Source organism: Hemicordylus capensis, chromosome 2 (genome assembly GCF_027244095.1).
Source record: "Hemicordylus capensis ecotype Gifberg chromosome 2, rHemCap1.1.pri, whole genome shotgun sequence".
Taxonomy (NCBI): Eukaryota; Metazoa; Chordata; class Lepidosauria; order Squamata; family Cordylidae; genus Hemicordylus; species Hemicordylus capensis.
In genome coordinates, this window is record NC_069658.1 from 263,165,367 (window position 1) to 263,191,588 (window position 26,222).

Sequence of the window (26,222 nt, forward strand, 5' to 3'; positions counted from 1 at the left end):
AACAGTGGCTTGGCCACCAAGTAAACTTTTGGCAGTTCTAGATCTGGACCAGAGAATTTCTGCTCTTAGGTACTATCTTGCTATAAGATATACTATAAATTTTCTTAGGTGCTATCTTGCAATTAGACAGGGCTGCCACATCTTGGCTCTGAAACATGAGAAGGAAGAAGTTGGTGCCTCTGAGGATGTGCAGAACACCTTTCTATCATTATCAAGGAAACACAGTAATCTGTCACATAGTGGGGATTATATTGTTTGTGGATCTTTGAGATTCAGAGTATATCCAATTTCAGAAATTTCCTCCCATACTGCCCCTTCCTCTCCTCCAAGCCAGAGTTCCGAAAGTTATAGTCCTGAAAACTGTTTACAAGTACGAAGAGTTAGCCTGGTCCCTGAAACATGGAAAATAAATAAATAAACTAAGTAATAAAGGTTGCTTTTGAGTTTGTGCATTCCCCTCAGGACTGAGTGGCTGACATGCCCCACAAGGGTATGTCAGCCCAGTAATGCTGGGTGCCTGCAAACACAAAAGTGGTGCAAATGACATTACAGAGGGCCCATGGGCTTACTCTTGTGTAACGTTTCTGCAGTTTCGCAGCTTGTACACATACAACATTACTGGCTGATGTGCTCTTGCATGGTATAGCAGGCTCTATAGAGCCAAACTGTCTGGGTCTATTGGGAACAGCTTCCAAGTCTGAGGAAATGATTTTTCTGGCAAGCTTGAACCTTCCCAGCTCTAATGTTAGAAATGAATCACTGTTCCCAGCCCTGCTGATACTGATTAAACACTACCAGTCACGCTGGCCCTGGAATCTTCTGTTCTCTCTCCTCTACCTAAATGCGGCCTAGTGCTGGGTTTTTCTCTCTCCTTTAAACCCTAAAGAGGCCTAAACAGTTTGCATCTAGTTCGGTGACTCACCTGTTGCCAGTTTAAGAAACCAGAAACTCCTGAGATGATCTCGCGACACCAGCTGGTTTCTGGCACAGGAACAGCCACTTTCTGTTTCGTGCCAAGCATTCGCACCCTGTATGTAGCTAGAGAAGAAGAAGACGACGACACTCCTGCTTGCCAGGAAGGAGCCATGGCTGCTGTCTTTCTCCCAGGGAACCTTCAAGATGAAGCCACTTGCTCTGTCTGCCTGGAGTATTTCAGAGACCCTGTTTCCATCGAGTGTGGACACAATTTCTGCCGAGCCTGCATCTCCAAGAGCTGGAAGAGTCTGGAGGGAGAATTCCCCTGTCCTCAATGCAGAGAGGTTTTCAAGGAAAGGAACTTCAGACCCAACAGACAGTTGGCCAACATGTCTGAGATCATCAGCCAGTTCATCCTGCATGGCACAAAGGGCCTTGAGGAGGACGGGCTCTGCGAAAAGCACAAGGAAGCTCTGAAACTCTACTGCAAAGATGACCAGAAGACCATCTGTGTGGTGTGTGACCGGTCTCGGGACCACCGGCCTCATGCTGTGGTGCCTGTAGAAGAGGCAGCCCAGGAGTACAAGGTATCTGTCCATTTGTCTTTTCTGTCTGGGGCATGGATATTCTGAGTAGCTTTGGCAAGCAAATTTGCACATACCTGCAAAGGAAAGGAAAGGCTGTGCCATGGAGTCAGTGTCGACTCCTGGTGACCACAGAGCCCTGTGGTTGTCTTTGTTAGAATACAGGAGGGGTTTACCATTGCCATCTCCCACACAGTGTGAGATGATGCCTTTCAGCACCTTCTTATATTGCTGCTGCCCGATATAGGAGTTTCCCATAGTCTGGGAACATACCAGTGGGGATTTGAACCAACAGCCTCCTGCTCTCTAGCAAGAACTAGGATTTCCAACTCTGACTGGAGCTATTCCTGGAGATTCTACCCCCTCCCTCATCTTTTTCACAATATTAAGCATTAAAATCTCTAGGACTGATCTGGGGATCAATGCAGGTTGCTGGAGTCCACAGGCCAGTCCTGGAGGATTAGCAAAGCCTAGCTTGAAATATCCTGAAGGGCATATAGTCCATCCCGCAACACCATGATATGTCAGATGTATCAAGTATGGCCAGGCTGTGTCCTGGACTGTTCAAGTAAGGACCAAACCATAGCTGATGTGGGAGTATTGTGTATTGTGAACATGCCTTTTACGAATACAACGAATATTTATATACCGCTTTTCAACCAAAGTCCCCAAAGTGGTTTACATAGATATAAATAAATAAGATGGCTCCTGTCCCTCAAAGAGCTCACAATCTAAAAAAGAAATAAGATAGGCACCAGCAACAGCCACTGGAGGGATGCTGTGCTGGGGATGGGTAGGGCCAGTTGCTCTCCCCCTGCTAAATAAAGAGAATCACCACTTTTAAAATATGTCTCTTTGCTCTTTGGGGTAAAAACAGCTAGCTGGTGGTGATTTTCAGTGGCTATTTGTTGCATGTTTCATCCAAACGTTCCTCCAAGTAGCTCAGGGCAGCACACACTGCACCATTTTATCCTCACACCAACCCTGTGAGGTAGGTTAGGCTGAGAGGGAATGAGTTTTCATGGCTGAGTTGCGGGGGTGGGGAATAGCTCCCTAGATTTGAACTAGGGTCTTCTCAGCCTAAATCTAACACTGAGTCTCACTAATACACTGCAGTGGCTTTCATGGTAGAAGAATGGTGTGAGGAGAAAGTGGGGGGGGGAGCCCCACTATTCTCCTTCAAATTGCAACCTCACTGAGTGCAGTGTATAAAAGATTTTTTTTTTTTTTAAATTAAGAGTCCTGGGACTACAAGTAATATGTACTTCTGCCCTGAAGTAAGTAACTATAAAGAGAATCTTTATAGTTAGCACCACACAGCAACTGAGTATCAAATGCATAGGGTGCAGTACTAACCATATACAGTTTACCACCAAGAAGGCCCTGACTCCCATATCAATATTGATGTGGTGCTTCTGGGATACTGTCACTTGGGTTGAGTGGTGGAGGACAGGTGGCTGAGTGTCCACCTCAAAACAAGGGTTGGACACTCTTCTTGTTTCTTCCCACCTATGATTTTAAAAAGAAATGCATGCCCTTTATTGTAGTATGACCAAAATGTCCCCAAATAATTAGTCTGTAGGGTTGCTTGCTGGCCAGAAAACAACAATTTGGCCTTTTCCTTGAACAACAACTTAATAGACAAGAATCAACAGGTGAAGCTTTTCACTGTATGTAGATACGCATTATCATCAGAACCCATGAAGCTGCATTTGTACTGATTCGGACAGTCCATCGTACTCAGTATTGTCTAAACTGACTGGCAGGGTCTCTCCGTGGCATTGGACAGCAGTCTTTCCCAGGGATTGAACCTGGGACCTTCTACATGCATGTACATGCATTGCTTTGCCACTTAGTTAGGACCCTAATCTGATAACTACCATATGGGTATTGTTTACTGAATTGTAGCACACAAATACTGAAAATAATAAGTATGAAAAGTACACATTAAGCCTCTGTTAAGGACAAAAGCTGGTAGCAAATGTTGAAGGCTACAGCTTTGTTCTGGTCCACTAGGACAATACTCTGACTGGCCCATTCTGAACAGGTGCACTCCTCCAACACACATTTAAATGGACTGGCCGGGCCATTGTCTGAATTGGCCCTACATAGACTTCCAGGGCGTGCACAAGAGAAGTCTCGATCTTGGTTCAAACTTGGCTTCTGGAATAGCAAAGTATGGATTTCCTACTGTGGGAATGACTGCAAACGTGCACTTGTCGGGGCTGCCCTTGCCAGATGGGAAAAGGTTAAACAAGTAACTAAATTCCTGATCTATTTCTGGGAGGGAGGCTTCCCAAAGTGGGAATAAGATCCCAGGTTGACCCGGAGTCTCTCTGGAGAGCAGCCGCCAAGCTCTCTGTTCAGATCATCACTGTAAATAGTTACTTAAAATAGAATCTACAGCTGATAAAGGTAACAGATAGGTTTGAAGGGGAGAGGGCTGTTCCCTCCTGGAAGGCATGAAAAAAGAGGACACAGTTGCACCATGAACTCTGTCCAGCCTGTTACTGCAACCCCTCTCTTACACAGATGGCCCATCCAAATGTTAACTTTAACATTGATCTAAATGTTAACTTAGAATAAACTTTAATAATATTAACACTTCCCAAAATGCACATTATGCAGAAGATCCTGACAAATTTGTTTTTATTTTAATGCAGATATGGGTGGGGGTGTGTGGAAGAATAGCTGTATTCCACTCATCCTGCCCCACTCCAATTAGGGCTTAAAAAGCAGCTTCAGTGGAAGGTTATGTGACTTAGGTCAGGATTTATGGTCTGAAGGCACATTGAGGAGCAACTTTGATGAAGCTAAGTAGGGCTGGATCTGGTCAGTAATCAGATGGGAGACTATTAGGGAATTGACAAGATACCTTGAAGTAAGGTGGAATACTGTATAAATATAATTAATATATCAGGGAAATGGCGTGAATGAGGGGAAAGATTGAACACCCCTCCTTCAGCACTATTGCGTTGATCAAATTTGAGGTTGCCATTGTCAAAGTAGAAGGAAAGAGAAAAAGAGGACAGCCAGCAACAAGGTGGATGGACTTGATTACAACAGCAATTAATGCACCACTGAGAGACCTTAAAGGCCATGATGAATACAGATCATCCTGCAGAGAATCAATCTATGTGGTCACTAAGAGTTGACACAGCAATCAATCAATCAATCAATCAATTTTTCCTTGAGGTTGCCATTCTTAGGATATCCAGTGATGGGTTTCCTGTGTAATGCATTGTGTGACCCGCAGATTAACTGGCCCAGCATAACTACAACTTACTGTGAGTTTTGCCTGCTGTGTAAATTTTCACACTGCATGAATCACAGGTTAATTGCAGTTGTCGCTTGATAAGAGGAATGTGTGAAACTGTTCACATGGTCATCACTGAGTGCTGGCACCAAGCACAACCCAGTGGGGTAAATCCTGGTGCGACCTGGTCCAGCCATGAAATGGGAACTAAACTCGGAGGGACACACCTTGTGGCTATTGTTGTTAGCAATGCAAAAATGTGAACTTGCATTCAGAATCGCTGACCTACATTACCCTCCTTTATCCTTGCATGGACTTTCCACTGAGGTTAATGCATTAGAAAAGGGATTTCCAACTTGTGGTACGCCAGATATTGCTGAACTGCAACTCCTCCCATCACCCCCAGCCACGATTTATTGTGGCTGGGGATGATGGGAGTTGTAGTTCAGCAACATCAGGAGTACCACAGATTGGGAGCCCCTGTATTAGAAGATAACCCAGGCTCAATCTGAACCAGGTCTCACCGGAGCTAAGCTCTGGCTCAGCTTCAGTTTTATCTGTCGCTGGAACCTGTTATCAGTATTTGATGTGGCAGCGTGTGAAACAACAACAAATTGAATCCTGTGGTGGAGTGCCTCTCCCTCTTTGTCATAACTCCAAGGCCACGTATGTGATGAGATGAGGCCTTGAGTCTTCCAAGGCAGACGGTGTGGCTTCAAGATGCAGCTCAGTCCAGCAAATCTAATTTTAGAAATCAAAATGCAGAGGCAACAAATCCTCATCATGTGGTTGGCAAGGCTGCCAGATGGAGCAGCGGAGCAGGAGGCATAGTTAGCAGCTGCAACCACTCTTTGCTTTGGATTACTCCAAGCCAAGCTTGATCTGTGGGTTGACACTTAGCGACACTCGTGGCTCAAGGCACCCAGCCCCACACACCTCTGTGAACACTGATCCTGCAGTATGGTAGCAAACATGAATTGTCCTCTTTGCTAAGCAGAATATGCCCTGGTTTGCATTTGCATGGGTGACTACATGTAAGCACTGTCTGCTGTAAGATATTCCCCTTAGGAGATGGGGCCAAGCTCAATGCTAGAGCATCTGCTTGCATGCAGAAGGTCCCATGTTCACTCTCTGGCATCTACAGGTAAGCCAAGGAAAAACTCCTGTCTGAAACCTTGGAGAGCTACTGCTAGTCAGTGTAGATGATACTGAGCTAAATGGACCAATGGTCTGCCTTGGTACAAGGCAGCTTCCTATGTTCCTAACACAACTTCAGAAATGCAATGCAACCCCTTACCAGACTCTGAGTCCTGCACAATATGGCACAGACCCCTGTCCACAAGTTTTCCTGGCAAGGCTCCAGTTGCTGCATGAGAAGCAAGCTCTTCTTGTTCTCTAGGCAGGGTTTTCCTCATCACATTCTTACAGGATTTTTGAGCCTGGATTCCTTCCCTATGGGATCCGGTCTGGCCCAGCACAATTCCATCACATTTTTTGTTCCTATAGCTTATGCAGTATTGTCTATGTTAGCCCAGGGACTCTCAGACATGGGTGTTGTTGAACTACAACTTCTATCATCCCCAGTCACAATGGCCTTTGAGATGATGGAAGTTGTAGTCCAACCATGTCCTGAGGATCCAAGTTTGAGAGCCCTGTGCTAACAGGCTCTGTGAGTTTTATACTGACTGTGAACAGCAGCCTGATGCAGCAAGAACATACAACAGAACTCTCTGCCTTCACTTTTGTTTCTCTCTGTATAAAATGTGTTAATGGGCTTGTTTTTCCCCATGTGTGATTACTGGCTCCTTTCTTGGAAAAAGACTCTTAAACAACAACCATAATGTTGCTTTTAATCATAGGAACAAATTCAGAGCCGTTTGGATTTCTTGAAAAAAGAGAGACAAGAACTTCTGGAATTCAAAACGCAGGATGACAAGAAAAGCCAGGATCTTTTGGTGGGTGTTTGTCCTAACTTATAAGTTAGTAACATATGGATCTATGGCAAGGAGCTGTGAAAGAATTAGGGAGGGCTGCCAATTGGCCAGGGGGGGGAAAGGATTGCCTTGACCTGATTCTGTGCCTTTCACTGCACCTTGGTATACAGAAATTAGCAAATAAAGAAGGGGGGTAATTATTATCACCTTCTTATTGCTGCATATTAAGCTACAATTGAAATCCTAGGATAGAAGTTGGCAACTCTAGAGTTAGTTCTAGCACCCGTCTGCAACTGGCAGCTTATGGTCAAGATTTGCCCTCCAAATGCCAGTTGGCCAATGAGAGCCCTACTCATTTATATTCCTTGCCACATCTTCGCTCTTTCTCTTGCTTCCTCTCCCTTGCTGTCTGTACCCTCAGAAAAGGGAACCTAAATGTGCTTCCCAGTTGCTTCTGGATTACACAGAATTGGAATGCAATGGGGAATGTGTAATCCCCAACCTATAGCTGGGGAAACCATTTCAGGCTTACCACTGAATAAAAAGTGTGATTTAAAATTTAGGTGTTCTGTATGCTGTATCTTTTTTATGACAGGAGATTAAAAAAACTATGAGTGAATTTTTTTGTGATCACCATTTGTTTATATAGTGTTCTTAAAAAATGATTAGGCAGATCAACAGAGAATAAAGCTGTATGCACACATTCTGTTCAACATTTGTACAAGTGTACCCTGTATGCAGGTACAGTTATTCACATGTCATGTTGAACACGGGGTACAGCAGTAAACTTTCTATCTAAACCATGCATTTGAAGGACCTGTACCCAGGTTGACTTTTACGATGAATGTAGGTACAGTCATTCATACAAAAACATGTATGTCTGAATAGGGCTTAAGCCTACACATTTTGTATTGTTCATACAAAAGCAATATAATGTCTGAATGGGGCATAAGCCTATAAATTTCAATGAACAACTGTTAAGAATCTATCTACCTATCTGATTTATATACCATTTTTAAAATCAAGATGGTTTGCAAATAATAACAATTAATAAAAACCAAATCTATAGGTAGACTTTGTTTTATTCATCATTTAGTATGATTGTTTTATTTGTGGAACTCAGGAAACTTTTTTATTTGACTGATGGTTTAGAAATCCCCTATCTATTTTTCTGGATTATATCCTGTCTTTCTTTACAAAGGTACACAAGATGGCAAATGATGGTATTTCCATGTTTAGAGGCAATATACTCCTGATTACCAGATGCTGGGGACAAACAGCAAAACATGACTCTCCATCATGCCAGCTTGTGAACTTCCCAGGAGCATCCACCTGGCCATTATGGCACATTTGACGGGGGAGACACTGGAGCAGATGTTGGTTACATCAGCATTAATTCAGCACTGAACCAGGCCATGGTAAATTCATAATGCAGCCAATCCCTATATCTAGGTGAAAGGTTAGGGAAAATTATGCACAATTTAGCATCTTTGCCTTGAAACTGGACACCATTGAGAATTTCTTATCCTCTGCTACCATCTATTGACTAAACATATTATTGCTTCTAAAGTCCTCTCTTTTAAAAGTTGTCTTCATTAACACAATTCTAAAAGGTCATTGAAGGAGATGCTATACAAGACATAAATGTGGGAATCGCAGAAATGTTGCATTGATGTTAAACAATTAAAAAAGAGAGTACAGCTTTTCTCCCTCCTGTTTGATGTAATACTTCCTGTTTTTCTGCTCTCTTTTCTCATCTGTCCTCAGTAGCTGTGAACCATCCTCCATCTAACAGCAATCAGTTTTTCCTTAACTTCAGCTGGAGTTTTTAGTTGCTTCCTGAAACCCCACTAGTGCTACAACAAATAAGGTTATTATAAACAAACAACCTTTTTTCCTGGGAAGAGTAAGTTCTGTTCCTCTTATATAACAGACAGACAGACATTTAAGTAGTTAAGTTTTTCCATGCATTGCATTTTAACTACCTGAAGAATTTCTGCATGTCATGAAGTTGATTAGGACATATAAGCTGTGCCAGTAACAACAAAAGCAGCAATAGCAGCAGCAACAACAACAACACAGGAGCTCTTAAAAGGCAAAAATGGGATGCATTTATGAAAGGCATGGCATGTGTGGGTGTAGTAGTAATAATAATATTAATAATTAATAAAATTTATTTGTTAGCCCCATAACAAATTGTTCTCTGGGAGGCTCATAACGTAACATTAAAACATGAAATAAAAGCACACAACACATTAAATCATAACAGACTAAAGGCGGGGGAAATACCAAAAATAAACATTTAATGCTAAGTCATGAGTATACTTTAGCTGGGGCCTGCATAACTTCTGACCTACCAAGCTGAATGCAGTCCACCAGTCACATATGGCACCGCACCAGAGATTTTTCTGTTTGGAATGGCAAAAACGGGATGTGTCAAGTCAGTGCTAAGGTACTTGGTTAGTATTCCACTTTTAGCTTGATGGTGCAGAGCTGTTCTAGAGCCTTCCTGATGATGTACAGCCCTTCTGGGTCCCTGCCCATATTGGCAAGACTGTGGGAATGGATATGTGTAGATATGCTTTTTGGTTTTTAGGGTTACCTGTTAGGGCAACCAGAGGGCAGGAGTGTCTGCATTCAGCATTGTGCAGGAGAGGTTGCTGCTTTCAGCACCCTAGTGATGACACGATGAAATAAACTGTGCCCACCAAAATCCCAGAAGGAAAAGGAAGCCGGTGGGTTACCCTGATGCCTGCATCATAGTCTGACTTCAGTGGACGAAGGTTTTATTCCCTTTAGATCATTTGGTGATGGTAGCCCTCTTTCTAACGGGCAATCTCTTTTCTCTCAAAGAAAACGATAGAGGTTGAGCGACAGAAAGTCCTCTCTGAATTTGAGGGGCTGCGTCAGTTTCTGCATGAGCAAGAGCAGCTCCTATTGGGCCAACTGGACAAGATGGAGAAGGGCATCACCAAGAGGCAGAATGAGAACATCACGGAGCTCTCCAAGGAGATCTCTCTCCTCAACAAACTCATTGCTGACTTGGAGGAGAAAATCCAGGAGCCAGTGCTTGATTTCCTCAAGGTAAGACTTACAACTGGGCACACACCCAAGTACTTTTTGTACCAAGAATGCCAGAATTTTCATACCAAGGCAGATTCAATAGCATCAGCAGCCACAGTTCAGCATCACAAATGAAAGTCTGATGAACTGCACAACAGAGGTCTGTTCTCTTTTAAATATGAAAGCAAGTACAGTCATTCACACAAAACCATGTACATGTGTACAGACAGCTGGACACAGTTACAACATGATGTCTGAGTAGGGCTTTTGACTCGTGCCCATCTCAAGAAACACGATTGCTATTCTGTGTGTCTGCTTTTAAGCGCCAGTGGAGTAGAATTGACCAGAACAGAGGAATCTATTATACTAAGGTGCTTCCCGTGACTAATAAATTTCAGACCAAAACGGCAACTCCTGATAGCTTTTAGTATTTTCAATGCTTTGTTCTTTGTTTAAATTATATTGTAAGCCCAGGGGTTTTTTTTAGCCTTTTCAGATTGTACGTCCACCACCTAGTTATTTAGGCAGCATAGATGTGAAAAGCAACATGAACATAGGAAGCTGCCTTCTACTGAGTCAGAGACCCTTGGTCCACCTAGCGCAGTTTTGCAGGGTTTCAAATGGGGGGTGGGTCTGGTCTGACTATTTCCCAGCCTTATCTCACAATGCCAGGGATGGAGCCCCAAATCTACATGCAAAGTAGGTGCTTTGCCATTGAGGTCTAATCCCCCCCCTGTAATATAATGAACATATGAAGTTCCTGTGTGCTCCCAGGAAGAGGCAGCAGCTCTCCAAAGTTTTAGGCTAGGGAGCTGTCTGTACCTAAGTGCTAACCTTTAACTAGAGAACCTAGAAGTCATAATATGTGTATATTTAGAGAGTACAATGGCACAGCGGAGAAGTAACTTGCCTAGGGAGCAAGAGGTTGCCGGTTCGAATTCCCACTGGTATGTTTCCCAGACTCCGGGAAACACCTCTATTGGGCAGCAGTGATATAGGAAGATGCTGAAAGGCATCATCTCATATTGTGTGGGAGGAGGCAATGGTAAACCCCTCCTGTATTCTACCAAAGACAACCACAGGGCTCTGTGGGCGGCAGGATTTGACACCGACTCGACAGCACAACAACTCCAACTAGTTCTTTCAGACATTGCAACAGCCCAGTGGGACTGAAGTTGCTGGAGTGATTCCAAGGGAATATTAAAGAGAGCTGAGATGACCAAGGAAACAGCACTGATATATTTGTACAGTAGAGAAGAGAGTATATTTCATGCAAAAGAGAACGTGGTTGGGAATATTGCTTAACAAGGCTTGTGGGAAAAGAATGAATTCTCCATTTGTAGCTGTCAACTGATGTAAATACATGTAGGTTTTTGTTTTCTGCACTGACTGGGATTGCCACGTTAATATCAGCAGATCAAGCTGTTATTAAAGGTGCAGGAGCAGGGGTTGGTAAAAATGTTGGCAACCCAACCCTACTATTTACAGTGAATGTAATTAAACAGCCTCTACGATGCATGGCTGAGACAGTTTAAAACCAATTGTATAAGCTTCAGTACACTGAAGCTGACATATATACATCAAAACATCTGTTCTTTGCTGCAGTTCCCTTTTTATGTTTTGACTTATGCAATAAAAAAGGGTCTGGAGAGAAGTATTGTAGAAGATCCATCATGTGTATTGCATCGCCATTATATCAACCAACTGTATATGGAAACAGTATTTGCTAAGTTCTGCGTTGCAGTGGAGGCAACCCATCCTATTCAATAAAATATCATTTTTTTCTGTCATTTTAAAATTGCTGTGCAGAAAAGCTGTGCTCTTTGGAGCATAGCCTTTAGTGCATGGTCTTTGGTCATGATTTTTTCTACTCCTCGCTGCTCTTAAGTTACATCTGATGTTTCCATGGCACAGAGTATATCTGGTTTCTTGGCCCTATTTAAAGGCTGCAGCATTCCTTTCTGAAAGTGGCTGCTGTTAAGAAGTTGGGACTAGCTGTCACATATTCTCTTAGGGATGTCATCTTGAACACCTTCATAAGAACCTGCTGGATCAGACCAAAGGGACCATCCAGTCTAGCATGCTGCTTCACAAAGTGGCCAACCGGATGCATCTGGGAATCCTGCAAGTGGGGAAAAGAGGGCAGAAAAAGAGGGCAAGTGGGGAAAAGAGGGCAGAAAAGAGGGCAGGGATGCATCTGGGAATCCTGCAAGTGGGGAAAAGAGGGCTTTTGCCTGTTGGTGTTCCATAGCACCTGGTGTTCAGGGCTTGCCACCTCTGATCCCGTAAAGCTTTGGGCACAGTTAGCATTCTGGAACCTTATCTCTAGGACATGGTTCAACATGTGTCTACATTGAGGCTCACATCATTCTGGGCCGGGGAGACCCGAGTTCAAATCCCCATTCAGCCATGAAACTAGCTGGGTGACTCTGGGCCAGTCACTTCTCTCTCAGCCTAACCTACTTCACAGGGTTGTTGTGAAAGAGAAACTCAAGTATGTAGTACACCGCTCTGGGCTCCTTGGAGGAAGAGCGGGATATAAATGTAATAATAATAATAATAATAATAATAATAATAATAATAATAATAATAATAAAATAACAACAACCACCTGCGAAGCTATGATTTGGACATGTGCTGAAGCATTCACAAGATCGATTGACCACAAGTCCTTGCTTCCCAACAAAGATGTGTTCAGTTCATCCTCTAGGGTGCTTTCCAGACTAGCTGCTGGAACAGCAGCAAAATGCCTCTGTTCGGGTAAGTCGCATTCAGAACGTAAACAGCAGGGGGAGCAGTCTCGCAGCAGCTAACCACCCGAAAAAACAGCAGCCGTTTCACACGGATGTACGACGTCCTCCTTGCTCCACATCGCAGCTATTAAATTCGCAACAAGGCATTAGAAATGTGAACGGCACCCTGCTGTCTCCGTAGGGACTGCAGTGTCACAGCGCAGGAAGTGTGGAAGCACACTTCTGAGATATGTCCTGACCCCCTTGTAGGGTCTAGTCTGGAAAGCGCCCAGATCAATATTTGGCAACCAGTAACAGTCAACCATACTTGGCCCCTATAGGGAAGCTTCCACTGTCTGGAACCAGGGAGAAAAAGAGAATGCGTGATCAAACTGCTGGAATCAAATTGCTTCTCACAGAGAAGCCGTGATGGGGAGAACTCTCTTCACTGATGCTTTTGTGCAAACTCCAGCAGTTTGATTGCATACTGTCTTTTTATTCCTCCATCCACTAAATTCTTCCCCTTTCGTCTGCTCCATTTCTGGAGGAGACAAAATGCTGGAGGTGGTGGGGATGAAACTCAATCATGCTGCTTAGCGCAGCAGGCAGGCATCACTTCTACACTGAAGACGTTGCCCCCACAGCATGCTTGGGAGGTAAAGCCCCCACAGCATGCTTGGCAGCTGTAGGCCAACCACTTTAACTCCTTTGCCAGTTTCCAGCGAAACACAGCACTCAGCTTTCAGCATAAATCAGAGTGTACAAAAAGACACACTTTGCTGTGGCATGCCAGAATCTAAGTCTTGCATGAGATGGTAAAGTGTGCCGTCGAGTCAGTGTCGACTCCTGGTGCGCACAGAGCCCTGTGGTTTTCTTTGGTCAAATAGAGGAGGGGTTTACCATTGCCTCTTCCCACACAGTATGAGATGATGCCTTTCAGCATCTTCCTATATTGCTGCTGCCCAATATAGGTGTTTTTGCATAGTCTGGGAAACATACCAGCAGTGATTTGAACCAGCAACCTCTGGCTTGCTAGTCAAGTCATTTCCCTGCTGTGCCATTAGGTGGCTGCATGAGATGGTAGATGCACATTATAGTTAAAACATAGGTTGGGAGCTGGGATTGGATTTTCAAGGAGCTATCATGTTCCCAGTGGTTATGTGAATCAAGCTACTTATATTCCCTCCATCTTGTGCATCAGTCATATTTTCGTATTTCATCATTACTGTAGCCAGAGATAAGCCCTTTGTAAGTTAAATGGGGGTACCCTTCCAGGTTAGGGTTGCCAAACCTCCAGGATTGGCCTGGAATCTGCATCAGTCTCCATGAATGATTGAAAAGGGGTCCTGGAAGTTTATAATGGCTTGATACTGTGAAGAATACTGGGGGGAAGCCAGGAAAAAGATATCTCCAGAAATAGCTTCAATCAGACTTGAAATATTCTAGATATCTGAAAGAGCAATTTCCTGCTGACTGATTATTTGTCTGAGGCTCTGCTCGCCAATTGCACTCTGATTAAGAAGTCAGGCCAAGCTGATGTGTGGCTTTTAGGGTAAGATTGAACAACCACTGGGCCTTGCTGGCAACTAACATTTTAACATATTTTTAGAGATGCCAATTGTTATGTGTTATAAAAGGTGTACCCCTGGAGTACATGGGAGCACAACTTTTACATTATACAAACTCAGAGTTGTGTCTGCCCAGCTTTGTCTGCGACATGGCAAAGGATCCTGGGATATGTCTCTTGGCAATATGTGGTGCAGTCATTTAGGGTCAGTTCTGCTGGCCTCCAGTTGATGATCTCAATAATACAAGTCCAGTTGATTGAGAGAGGAGAAATGGTGGGGGGAGAAACAGAACCTAGAACACTGAATTTGGATTTATCATTGTGGAGAATGTGATTGGGGCCACCACCCACCACCTGTTTGTCTTTACCCCCTTCTAGGATGTGACGAGTGCCATTATCAGGTATGGAGCTGCATTTTCACCCTCTCTTGTTCTTTGCTCATGAACCAGCTGAAAGGTCAGTGACAGTCATTCAGAGAAATGCAGTTACAGAGATATGTTCCAGGCTGTGGCATGCCTCCCTTGGGTCAGCACAAATGCCCGACTCCTTATAACTACTTTGGGTGGGAATTTGATCCCTCTCCTCCTTGACAGTCTGTGATTTCCTTCACCTACTGAGGCAGTGCGGTTGGGAGGTGCCAGATAGAGATGAGGGCAGGACTGGGTGGGAGCTGTACTTTGTTTATTCATGTGGCATGGAATACACTTCAGCTCAAAGACTTTGCTGTAAGTCACTGGGGCGAAATTGAATCTTCTCTCCCCTGAAGACTCAATTAAGCAAATGACTGGCTCAAAAGAAAGTGGCTAAGGGTAATTTCACATGGGAGGCTTAAAGAGGCTTGTGCTCCAGCTGCTTTGTAATGCAAATATAAAATTGGCTAGAAGGCTCATTTCCATTACAAATGTCTCTCCTCTACTTTCTCTTGGGCCTTAACAAGATGGTCACATGAGTATGAGAGAAGCTGTTTAAGGCAACTTAGGCCTAATAGGTGAAAACTTGGTGAGGTAAAGTTTAGTTGTTTTGTGTTTCAGAAATATCAGTTCAGTAATCTCCTTTCTATTTTTTAAAATATGTTAGAAGTGATGATCTTAAGTGTCAGAAGCCCATCCCTGTTTCTTCTGATATGAAAGGTCATATCTGCAATTTCTCTCTGAAGACTGTGGTCCTCAAGGGAGTGCTAAAGAAATTTAAAGGTAAAGAAAATCAACACTAAAAAATACTAAAATCAACACTAAATCTAGTTGTATTTTAGCATAAGATGCAATATTGGCAAGGAAACTCTGAGGCTGGTAGAGAATGAGGGAGGAGAGCTGGTCTTGTGGTAGTAAGCATGAATTGTCCCCTTTGCTAAGCAGGGTCTGCCCTGGTTGCATTTGAATGGAGACTACATGTGACCACTGTAAGATATTCCTGGGGCCGCTCTGGGAAGAGCACCTGCATGATTAGATGCAAAGTTCCCAAGTTCCCTCCTTGGTATCTCCAAGACAGGGCTGAGAGAGACTCCTGCCTGCAACCTTGGAGAAGCCGCTGCCAGTCTGTGTAGACAATACACATGGACCAATGGTATATGGCAGCTTCCTATGTTCCTAAGTGTTATTATCACAACTGGTCAGTTGGTCAAACTTACACATGCATATTTAATGGCTGATGTTGAAGTGTGTGCAACTGCCTTCTTTCAGTTTTTTTAAAAATTCAAAATTAATCTTTTCCTAGAACGAACAGGTACACAATCTGGGAGTGCTTTTGGATCCAACCTCTCCTTGGTGTCTCAGGTTGAGGCAGTGGCCAGAGGTCCTTTCTATTGGCTTTGGCTGATACGCCAGCTGCATTCATTCCTTTAGATAAACCACCTCAGAATAATAGTACATATTCTGCTCACCTCCAGACTTGACTACTGCAATGTGCTCCATGTGGGGCTGCCTTTGTACATAGTCAAGAAACTACAGTTGGCACAGAATGTGGCAGCAAGTCCATCTCCAAGCCACCTCAAAGAGACCATATTACTCCAGGGTATTTAAGAGAATGTCTTTTTCACTATGAGCCCCTTTGTCCATTGAGATCATCCAGAGAGGTTCATCTGCAGTTGCCACCAGCTCTTTTGGTGGCTACACAGGGACGGGCCTTCTCTGTTGTTGGCCCAAGACTCTGAAATGTGCTCCCTGCTGAAATAAGAGCAACCCCATCTCTGACAACTTTTAAAATGTCTTTAAAGACACATTTATTTCACCCAAGCTTTTTAACTAGTCTTGTGGTTTTAAATTGTTTTAAGTTTTAATTTCTGTTTTGATTTGCTGTAAATCGCTCAGAGATGGAAGCTTGGGGCGGTGTACAAATATTAAATAAATAAATAAATAAATAAATAATCTAAGCTGCCTTCCACCTCTTACTTTTTCTTGCTCCTCTCCCCACTCCCCTCTCTGATGCATGGTGTGCTCCTATGGCTGTGTGCTAGATGCAAGGAGCACTGGGAAATGTAGTTTTCCCATTAATACTAACCCATGTCATTAGCACTGGGAAAATCACATCTCCTAGTGTTCACTCTGTCTGGTATGCAGCCATTGCAGCATGTCAGAGAGGGGGTGGATGTACAGGGTGCAGGAAAGGTAGGAGAGTGTTTTATGGACTAAAACTTTGCAGGTGCCTTCTAGTCATGACTTTCATTTCCTATGTTTCCTCTTCTTTTCAGATCATCTGCGGGATGAACTGGGGAAAGGTGAGAAAGGTAAATGCTAGAAACTAAAGAGACCTTTTCACAACGGAATAATTTAAAACAGACACTTAAAGAGTATCTTGAATGTGCCAGACTTGCTATGTTCAAACAGAACAAGTATGTGGATAGGAGTGATATGATAGACGCATGGCTGGACTTTTAAAAAGCTCTTGATAACATCCCTCTCCAAAGGCTTCTGAGTAAATTTAGCAGACATGGGACAGGCCCTCTTATGGACTGGTAGCTGGATAACAAACTAGAAGCAGAGAGCAGGAATAAATTGACAATTCTCACAATGGTGAGAAGTGAAAAATGGGGTCCTCAAATGAGCATTATTAGTGCCTTTTAGTGTTAAACTCTTTGTAGTTAGGGGTGAACAGTCAAATGGTCAAGTTTGCAGATGAAATCAAATTTTTCAGAGAAAATGCAAGCAGATTGTGAAAGATCTCCAAAAAGATCTCTGCAAACTGAGTGAATAGGCAACAAAAAGACAGAGGAGGTTCAGTGTAAATAAGCCCCACTGAACCGGTTCGGCTGTGGGTGCCCGAGACTTCAGTGCTTCCCTTAGGAGGTGCTGGAACGGTTAGTGTACATCCCTAGATCTTAATTACAGGTAGGTTCATATGAGGGAAGGCAATCCTTAAGGAGTGAAAACTTTGAGTTTTATAGAACTTTTTATCAGGTAGAAGTATTTCTGTGAAGCTTAAAGACACAAGCCTCCTCCACTGATCCAAGTAAGTCCAATAAAAGACATGGGGTGGGTTTTCATGATTACATCAAATTTGTTGCAAGGGGAACTGGGAGATTTCTATGGTGTGCACACTCGCAATTTCTGATTGTAAGAATCTGAAATTTTTCTGTGATGGGTAGACACTGCTCCTCCACCTGACATTAGATCTAAGATTACGACATTGGGAGGAGCTTGGACTGGCACAATATCAACCCGACACTGATGAACATTTCCGAGTTCTTATGATTGGAAATTGGGAGCATTTATGCCATATGAATGTCTCAGTTCCCCTTCTGCCAGGCTTGATGTGATCATAAGAACCCATCCAGTTTTCTTATTCTTTGTGGCCAACATCCAGACTAATGAAGCACAGGTGCAGTGAACATGAAGCACATGTTATGGGGGAGGAACAATTTCTATCTAGCTCCCTTTCCCTCTGTAGCTGACTCTAACTACTAAAAATATGTCCCAGAGAGCTGCATGACCCTCAGGGACATATTTTCAGGAGTCACAATGGGCTTCTGAAGATCAATGAAAATTGTCTTTCCTTTGTAGCACTTCTGCAGTGCTTTTGCATGCACACTTCATTCGTCTAGATGTTAGGTTGTGTCTCAATTTAGCTATACACATATATAACCATAGTGTAAAAAAGTGAATGTTGATGGCAAAGAATTCAGCACTATGCAAAATGTATGAAAAATGGTGAAACCACAATTTTGAATTATGTACTTTATGACCTGTAATTGCTGTATATATATCTTTCGCTTATAATTGCTGTAGTTTTTGTGATGGATGGCTTTTCTTTAATGCTTTTATCCTACCCACTAGAGGACTTGCTTCTGGATCCGGAAACAGCCAACCACCTCCTCATTCTCTCTGCTGACCTAAAGAGTGTGAGGATGGGCTGCAGAAAGCAAGATCTACCTGACAACCCCAAACGCTTTGATACCAATTCCCGAGTTCTGGCTTCAGAGGGATTCAAGACAGGGAGGCATTATTGGGAGGTGGAAGTGGGGAGTGCAGATGGTTGGGCCTTTGGAGTGGCCAAGGAATCGGTGCGAAGGAAAGGATTGACTCAGTTTTGTCCTGAGGAGGGTATCTGGGCATTGCAGCAAAATAGTGGGCGGTTTTGGGCTGTTACGACCCCTCAGCGCACTCCAATTTTCCTGACTGAGAGGATCAACAAAATTAGAGTCTACTTAGACTATGAAGGAGAAGAGGTGTCTTTCTACAATGCAGAGAACATGCAGCACATTTTTACATTTAACATCTCCTTCACAGAAAGGGTGTTTCCACTCTTTTCAGTTTGCTCCACTGTAACTTACATTAAACTTTGCTCCTGAAATGAATTGGTGTTGAGCTGAGGTATTGGGCTGTGTATGTGCATGCACACATACAGCAAAGTACCACTCACTTTTCCTGCCAAGAATTCACTGAGAACAACTGAGGTCCTAATCACATGACTATGAGATATGTGATAGCTGCACTTGAAAAGCCTGTGCAAAGGGGCCTCCAGGTTGTGGCAAGCTAGGTGTGCATGCCCTCTGCTGGCGTGTTAAAATATGGCACTTACCAGTGTGCATGCGTTGAAAGCTAAGCCCTGTGCACGGCAGTGGGTTGCACAACTGATTTGCCATGGACACCCAAGGGTCATGTGAATTAGGCCTTGATTTATTTAGTCATAGATCTGTGAGCTGCTGTTCCCTACCCCAAGTCCCATTGTTACTGGTGCTAGATGTATCTCTTTCTTGCGTGCCTGAAAGTAGAGAAGAACATATTTATTGAGGTGCATAGTTTTCTCTTCCATTTGGCAGCCCTCAGATAGGCAACTATCTGTAAACCGCCCTGATCCATTTTGGAAGGGCAGTATAGAAATTGAATGAATAAATGAATAAATAATAATAGTGTCCCCATTTTACAGATGGGATTGTTGTGCCTGAAAGGTGATGGGGCTGGAACTACATCTGAAATCTTGGCTTTTTACCCAAGCTTTTATATGATTGTCTCTATTGCTGCTTCTTTGTATTTTGTATAGTTATCTTATGCTTGTATTTTAAATCTTTTTAACCAGATCTATGTTTTTATATTTTAGCTTAATATTTTAACTGTGTAATTTTTATAGTCTTGTTTTAATTTTTGTGTGAACCGCCTTGGGATTGTTTTAATGAAAGGCGGTATACAAATTTAACAATCAATCAATGAATCAATATTACTGCAGGATTAATATCAGTGCTAGTACTCAGAACAATCACCTGTTTTTCTCCTTACCATTGTGTGGGCATGTTGAAATTTTATACTGAGTATTTGCTTCATTTCTAGTCATTTCTCCACCTCAGGTTGTATCCAAAGAAAGTGAATCCCAACCAAGTTCCTCTGGAATTCATGGGATTAATTTAGTCAATGACTATCTTATTTCACTGATTTCAATGTGCTCAGTCAGGATTTACTTGCTTTGAACACAATCCCTTGTTTTGGGTCAGTGGAATTATCTACACTAAAGACTTAAACGGATTCAGATCCCTCTTCCCTGGGAACTACAGTTCTGTGAGGGTCTAAGGATTTCTTCTAGAGACTTCTCTGCACCCTTGCCAAACGATAGTTCCTAGGATTCTTGAGGAGGGGGTCGTGACAGTTAGTTTGATATTAAGCTGATGCATGTATGGAAATACACAATGTCTTTGACATTGTCTTATCTGTGGAGGAGTCCATTTTAAGTAATGGATTCCACTTTTAGCTCTTGATGCAAGCATGATTTGTACACTGCATGTCTGTTAGTATTTTGTACCTGATTTTTTTTAATTCTATGAAACAGAACTGATTGTCCAACGGGCTTTTGAGACCTGCTGATTGTTGAAAGCCCTCTGCAAGTAAAACCTGAAGACATGACCTGATTTCCTCTTCTCCCCCCACCCCCACCTCATGTACCTTATTTTTGCCATGCTCTCTGCCTAGTCTTGGTCATTGTTAATACAGTTTAGTGGGATGGGCAGCTAGGTTGCTCTTGAATCATCTTGGAATGCTTCTCTGCTACTCAATTCTCCACATGTTTACTTGGAAGTAAGCCTCACAGCATTCAGTGGAGCTTACTTCCAGGAAGTTGTGCACAGGATTGCAGCCTTTGCATAAGACTGCTGTCTTAAAGTCACATCCATTTGCAGGGTGGGAACTGGTATGCTTGAATATGAGCTGGAGCAAGAGAGGTGGTTGACAAGGATAGTAAATGGCTGAGAGGGAAAGTTGAACATGTCAATACCTGGGCTGATGTAGCAATGAATTTAGAACTGTGTAATACCCTACAATGTATTTGCTTCTATGCCCTTGTAATCCTTGCTCAGTCTGTATATTTGTAAATAAACTCATTATTACAGAGACAACGTAAGTCTTTAGTGCTCTTTCCTCCAAAGGAAACTGACCTTGTAAAGGCTATCCTGAACTACATGTGGCTCAGGGAATGAGGGGTGGATGAGAAGCATATAATTTTAAATAAAGGACCATGCATTTGGGATACACAGTCACTGATCCTTTCCAACTTCACAATATTCATGAATGACATGATGTGGAAAATTACTTAAAGCAGTCCCACTGAGATTACAAATAGTTTTGGTAAGAACTGATCTGCCTACTTTCCTTTCATTATTCCTACAACTAGACTAAATTTGGTCCAAATTGGTTAGGCAGTTCACAAGTTAGCCCACTTTTGCATGAAACGTTCACACACACACCATCTTTAATTGAGGTGGATGGTATCACAAACTATGCCTTTGAGGTGTTCCTACAACTGTACCAAATTTGGTCCAAATCAGTTCCCGCTTGTACCTCAAATGTTTGTGTGTCCGCCATCTTGAACTGGGGTGGATGACATCACAAAATATGCTGTTGAGGTGTACCTTTGTGTCACTCACTACAACTGCATCAAATTTGGCCCAAATCGGTTAGGCAGTCCACAAGTTAGCCCACTCGCACCTCAGACATTCACACATCGGCCATCTTGAATTGGGGTGGATGACATCACCACAAATGACAACATTGAGGTGTCCCTATGTGTCCCCACAAGTGTACCCAAATTGGTTCAAATCAGGTGGTTCATAAGTTAGCCCACTTGTGCCTCAAACGTTTAGGTGTCCACCATCTTGAACTGGGGTGGATGATATCATCACAAACCACATCATTAAGGTGTCCATATGTGTCCCTGCAACTGTACCCAATTTGGTTCATTTTGGTCCAGGCATTGCTAAGTTGATAGGAGGACACATGGACACAGAATGCCAGAGGTGATGTCATAAGCTTCTTTCCTTAAGGAAAATAGGCTAAAAAGGACAAGTTAGGCATTGCTTAACCTGCCCTTTTCATTTCAATTGGACTATTTTGAATAATTTCCCTCATTGTGGCCATAAGACGACAATTGCTCAAACGTTTGAAATCTTTTAAATAATTCTTTTACATGTTGGCAAACAAATGCTACCTTTGGGTATGGAGAAATCTTCTGAGGACACATGATATGTTTATTTGGATGGAACCCTAACATTCAGAGATAATTTCATTTCTTCCTTGGGGGAGCCCTGAAAGCTGTCATATACGGAGAGAATTTCTACCTTGAAGAAACCTATCTGCATCAGGCTAGTTCAAAACTTATTAAGTTGGACAATACAAATCAAGCCAAAATGTGGGTTTGACAGCTTTTCATAGTCCAGATAAGGGAAACAAAAAGGTTTGGTTCGAATTTGAATCAATTTGAACCAAACTGCATTGCACCAAACCGGTTCAATTGAACTGACTGGCCAGTCCGGTCCATTCAGGCAAAGTGGTTTGGCAGCAATACTTGTAAAGGGGAATGTGGTGAGAATTCCCCTTTATAAGTAAAGGGGTGGGGGCGTGGCAAGAAACGTTGTTGAAGTCTCTCACTCGGCTCTCCAATTGCTGCTTTCCCCACTCCCACCCCCATCCAAATTGCCAGCTGGATTGTTCTTAAAACACAGGCTGCCTGAGTGGTGGCATGGTTCCGAGCTCCCCGGATGTTCAGAGGCCATTTGTGTGGTCTCTGCACATGCGCGGAGGCCGGAACTGCACTGCTGCCATGCGGGCAGCCGGTGTTTTAAGAGCAATCTGGTGGCGATATGGCTGGGGATGGGGGCAGTGAGTGGTGGGGAGCGGCAAGCTGGGTAATAGACTTTTAACAACCTTTCTTGCAATTCCCTCTTGATGTATAACCAGTTCAACTGAACCGCTGAACTGGCCCAATTCATTGTGAACTGGTTCTACGTCAAACAGTTTGTGCCCACCTCTCATTCCAGAAAGGGCTTAAGTTGGAATGTTGAGCTGGAGAGGGGCTAGTTGACCTCAGACTAGTCGAGACATGATTTAGAGTTCTTCACCCCAAAATCGGGATGAACTCAGACCATTGGCTGAGCAAATCTGGGATGACTGGAGAGATTCTCCACCCCTCTCCTCCAGCTCTTTGTCAGCCTACCCCTTTACTTGCCACTCCCCATTGCAGTGGGGTGACAGGGCAGCAGGGATATTGTAGAGGGAGAAGGGAGACTTTCCCCCTGTGCCCAGACAAAATGTGGCAGGGTGTTGCTGTACAATAGCCAAAATACATTGCAGTAGCCCTTGGGGAAGCTCCAGATCCCAAGGGCCGCTGTGACTTTGCTGCAGAACAGTGTGTAGACTGGGAGAAGAGGAGTGGGAGGGAAAGGGCCATGGGCCCTGTGTGGCAGCTCAGCCACTTTTTCCTGGCAGGAGTGGGCAAAGTCTCCCTCTACTCAGAAGTGCTCCTAGGTAAATTTGGAACCTGGCCCTAAAGGATTTGGGAGGCCCCGCCCTCCCGCCCATACACAGTATTTTTAACACGACCATACCACCCGGGACAAACTAAAAAGGATTTGGGGGCCCCCAAGGGGTGTGGAGGCCCTGGACTTGGGCCCAGAATGGGCTCTGGGGAACTCAGAGCGCCTCTGCCTCTTCTACCCATGTCAGCACTGCGCACTTTGCCAGCTCACTACTGCGGAGACCAGTAAGAAAAGGGTAGGGCGTGGACGGGAAGGCTAGGAAGGGGGGAGTGGAGAACGAAAGGATGGGGCTGTCGCTCAGCAGAAGAGCGTCTGCCTTACATGCAAACTCAGGTCCCAGGTGAGGTTCCTCCCAAACGAGATGTGATGGCAGAGAATGATCTGCAGTCAGATTTCCTTATGTCTTTGTCTTTGGGCAGGGGGAGGAGGAGATAATTTTATCAGGGCGATAGTGTCGAGGGAAGAGGGGTGACGGTTAACTCTCTCCCCCACAAGCCACTCTCCCAATTTAGACCCTCCCACCTGCTGCAAGCTGCTATTAGCTACAAAGGGGAAAGGGCAGGGACGATACAGGATGACTGTGAAAGGACAGCAGCTGTGTTGATACCACAGAACGAAGACAAAAAGAGAGTGAGTGACAGAAAAGAGCCAGCAGATCTAGTCGATGATCCGGCTGAGTGATATTTCAAATGGGGAAACCAAACTATTTTTTTGGAACAAGGGTGTGTCAGGCCAAGGCGTTTAGAGAGAGAACAAAAGGAAACATAAATTCCACATTCTTCATCTTCAAGCTTACCTGTCCACGACTTTGGCCTGAAATAAGTGTTCTGTATGTCTAGAAAACCTGGTTCCAGCATCATCAACATGTGTTGGTTCAGTAAAGCGTAGTTTTGCTTACTATGTGAACACAAGCGCATAATTCGCCTGCTTCGAACGTCGTTTTGGTATTCCCTGAATGAATGATTTGGAAGTAGTACAGTATTTTTTGTTTGTTTATTTTTTGTTTTACATTTTATATCCCGCTCTTCCTCCAAGGAGCCCAGAACGGTGTACTACATGCTTAAGTTTCTCCTCACAACAACTTTGTGAAGTATCTGATGTTGGAGTATTTGCTGAAGGAAAGTGGGTGTTAACATTATAAGTCGCTTGGCTGGGAGAGCCCTGGGATATATCTTTTTCTTTAAAGTGCAACTTTAAATAAAAACTTTCAACTTTCAACTCTGCTGAAAAACTTTCAACTTTCAACTCTGCTGAACCTGAGAACCATTCACTTGTTTTATACATTCTGGTCGGCAGATGGCACTGTTCAGAAGGAATGTATTCCTGGGTATGTAAGAGTAGCGGAGGGTGAGTCTGCCTTTTTGTACACTGCCTTGAAGCTGCTTCCTAGATAAATTACGGAGCGACACAGTGCAGGATTTTGGGTTGGTTTCAGTGCAGAGAGACCCCCAAATAGCCGAACAACACGGTTCAATGTTGTTAGATAAACAAATGAACATTGCATGTTGCAATAGAACACAGAGGCAAATGTAGTCTTGTCTAAAGAAAACAGCAGCGTATTTAACATGTAGGCTCCATAGCTCAGGGGTTAGAGCACTGGTCTTGTAAACCAGGGGTCGCGAGTTCAAATCTCGCTGGGGCCTCATCTTTTATTTTCACTTTTTAAAATAAAATAAAATAGTTGATCACGAACGGCTTTTGATTACCCACATTAATTGATTGAAATATCATCTACAAACATACTCCGATATTTCTAAAAATCAAATTAACAATATTGCGTTGTATCATCCGAAAATGTCTAATTAGTGGATTTAGAAATTTTGCTACCACCCCACTCTTGAATTCATACAACCTGCAATGTGCCGCTCACTGAGCCACAGCGGGAGAGAAAAACATAAAATAAAATATATATGTCTCTCCAGTCTTTTGTAATTTTTTAATACTATGGTAACTTTAGATCAGAGTGGATAGCTGCTTCTAAAGAAATTCAATTTCTGGAAATCTTCCAAACTAACCGAGGAGCAGAGCAAAACGTCGAGGCAGTTATAGTTGCTTTCCAAATATTGATTAGGAAAATCTTCAGCACGCAAACTTTTCTCACGAGCACAGATTTTTCATTCGTTCCTTCCCCCCCATTGCACCTTTTATAACTTGTTTCTCAGTTCTTCGAATATTAACCGAAATAATGTTAACCGTAGTTATAGTAAGAAGTGTGTGTGAATAGAAAATATACGTGATAATAGTAGTAATAATAAAAAGAGGGGAGGAATAAAAAGCAGGAATAACTTCACAAATACTAGGAAGGGCATTACTCCACATGTAAGCTTCAAGTTAAATACAACGATAGTGTTTTTCATCACTGGCTCGTTGGTCTAGGGGTATGATTCTCGCTTTGGGTGCGAGAGGTCCCGGGTTCAAATCCCGGACGAGCCCCATCTTTTTCAGATTTTTTTTTTTTAATTTTAAATTAAAAAGAGTATTGCCGCCACTTCTGCTGTATTTTTCTCCCCATCGGAATATATATTATTTTAATAAATGGTATCTAAGTAGATACACAACCATTGCCTAGGATCCGGGAGACATTTTAAGGGACCAAAATCATTTCAGTATGTGTCGGGCCCAGGGTTCCTCCAGTTGGGGAAGATTTTGTATGAAATCAAAGGGAAATATTTATGACTGGCGGCGGTACATAACAACTACCAGACACAGAGCCCTCCTCTTCTTGAACAAAGTGGTAGACGTTCTTATGCAAGTGAAAAATTCAGAGCAAAAGTGGATCTAGTTTAAAAGGTTCATGTAAACGCAGACAGATCTCGAGTTTGCTGTTGAAGGTAGACAAGAAGAGGATGTGAGAGAGGGGACTCTTCGCAGAACTCCTCATAGCAGTTTCCCTCTCTTATGAAGACATCCTCATTTCATATCTGCAGACTTTATGTTGCAGA

The 26,222-nt window shown here is 43.3% G+C and overlaps 1 protein-coding gene and 2 non-coding genes across 5 annotated transcripts; all 3 read left to right on the top strand.

The window, feature by feature from the left end:
* The first annotated feature begins 843 nt into the window (after positions 1–843).
* Positions 844–20,865, top strand: LOC128343469 (E3 ubiquitin-protein ligase TRIM7-like). Of its 3 annotated transcripts, XM_053292592.1 has the most exons (7): positions 844–1,502; positions 6,615–6,710; positions 9,543–9,773; positions 14,430–14,452; positions 15,129–15,244; positions 16,738–16,773; positions 18,320–20,865. In XM_053292592.1, the coding sequence occupies exons 1-7, from the start codon at positions 957–959 to the stop codon at positions 18,832–18,834; spliced, it is 1,563 nt and encodes a 520-aa protein (XP_053148567.1). In that variant the 5' UTR covers positions 844–956; the 3' UTR covers positions 18,835–20,865. The 3 variants fall into 3 exon arrangements, with proteins under 3 accessions (XP_053148567.1, XP_053148569.1, XP_053148568.1); XM_053292594.1 differs by lacking the exon at positions 15,129–15,244 and having other exon boundaries at positions 18,320–18,457; XM_053292593.1 differs by lacking the exons at positions 844–1,502; positions 6,615–6,710 and adding an exon at positions 7,905–8,107.
* Positions 20,866–24,850: 3,985 nt separating this feature from the next.
* Positions 24,851–24,923, top strand: TRNAT-UGU (transfer RNA threonine (anticodon UGU)). Its single transcript has one exon. It is a non-coding gene; the product is annotated as a tRNA-Thr (tRNA).
* A 718-nt stretch (positions 24,924–25,641) lies between these two features.
* On the top strand, positions 25,642–25,713 carry TRNAP-UGG (transfer RNA proline (anticodon UGG)). Its single transcript has one exon. It is a non-coding gene; the product is annotated as a tRNA-Pro (tRNA).
* The last annotated feature ends 509 nt before the right edge of the window (positions 25,714–26,222 follow it).

Excerpts from the sequence above, each read along its gene's own strand:
- LOC128343469 (XM_053292592.1), top strand. The coding sequence starts at position 957 with ATGATCTCGCGACACCAGCTGGTTTCTGGCACAGGAACAGCCACTTTC. Across the intron at positions 1,503-6,614 it reads AGGCAGCCCAGGAGTACAAG|GAACAAATTCAGAGCCGTTT; the intron begins GTATCTGTCCAT and ends TTTTAATCATAG. Across the intron at positions 6,711-9,542 it reads AGAAAAGCCAGGATCTTTTG|AAAACGATAGAGGTTGAGCG; the intron begins GTGGGTGTTTGT and ends TTTCTCTCAAAG.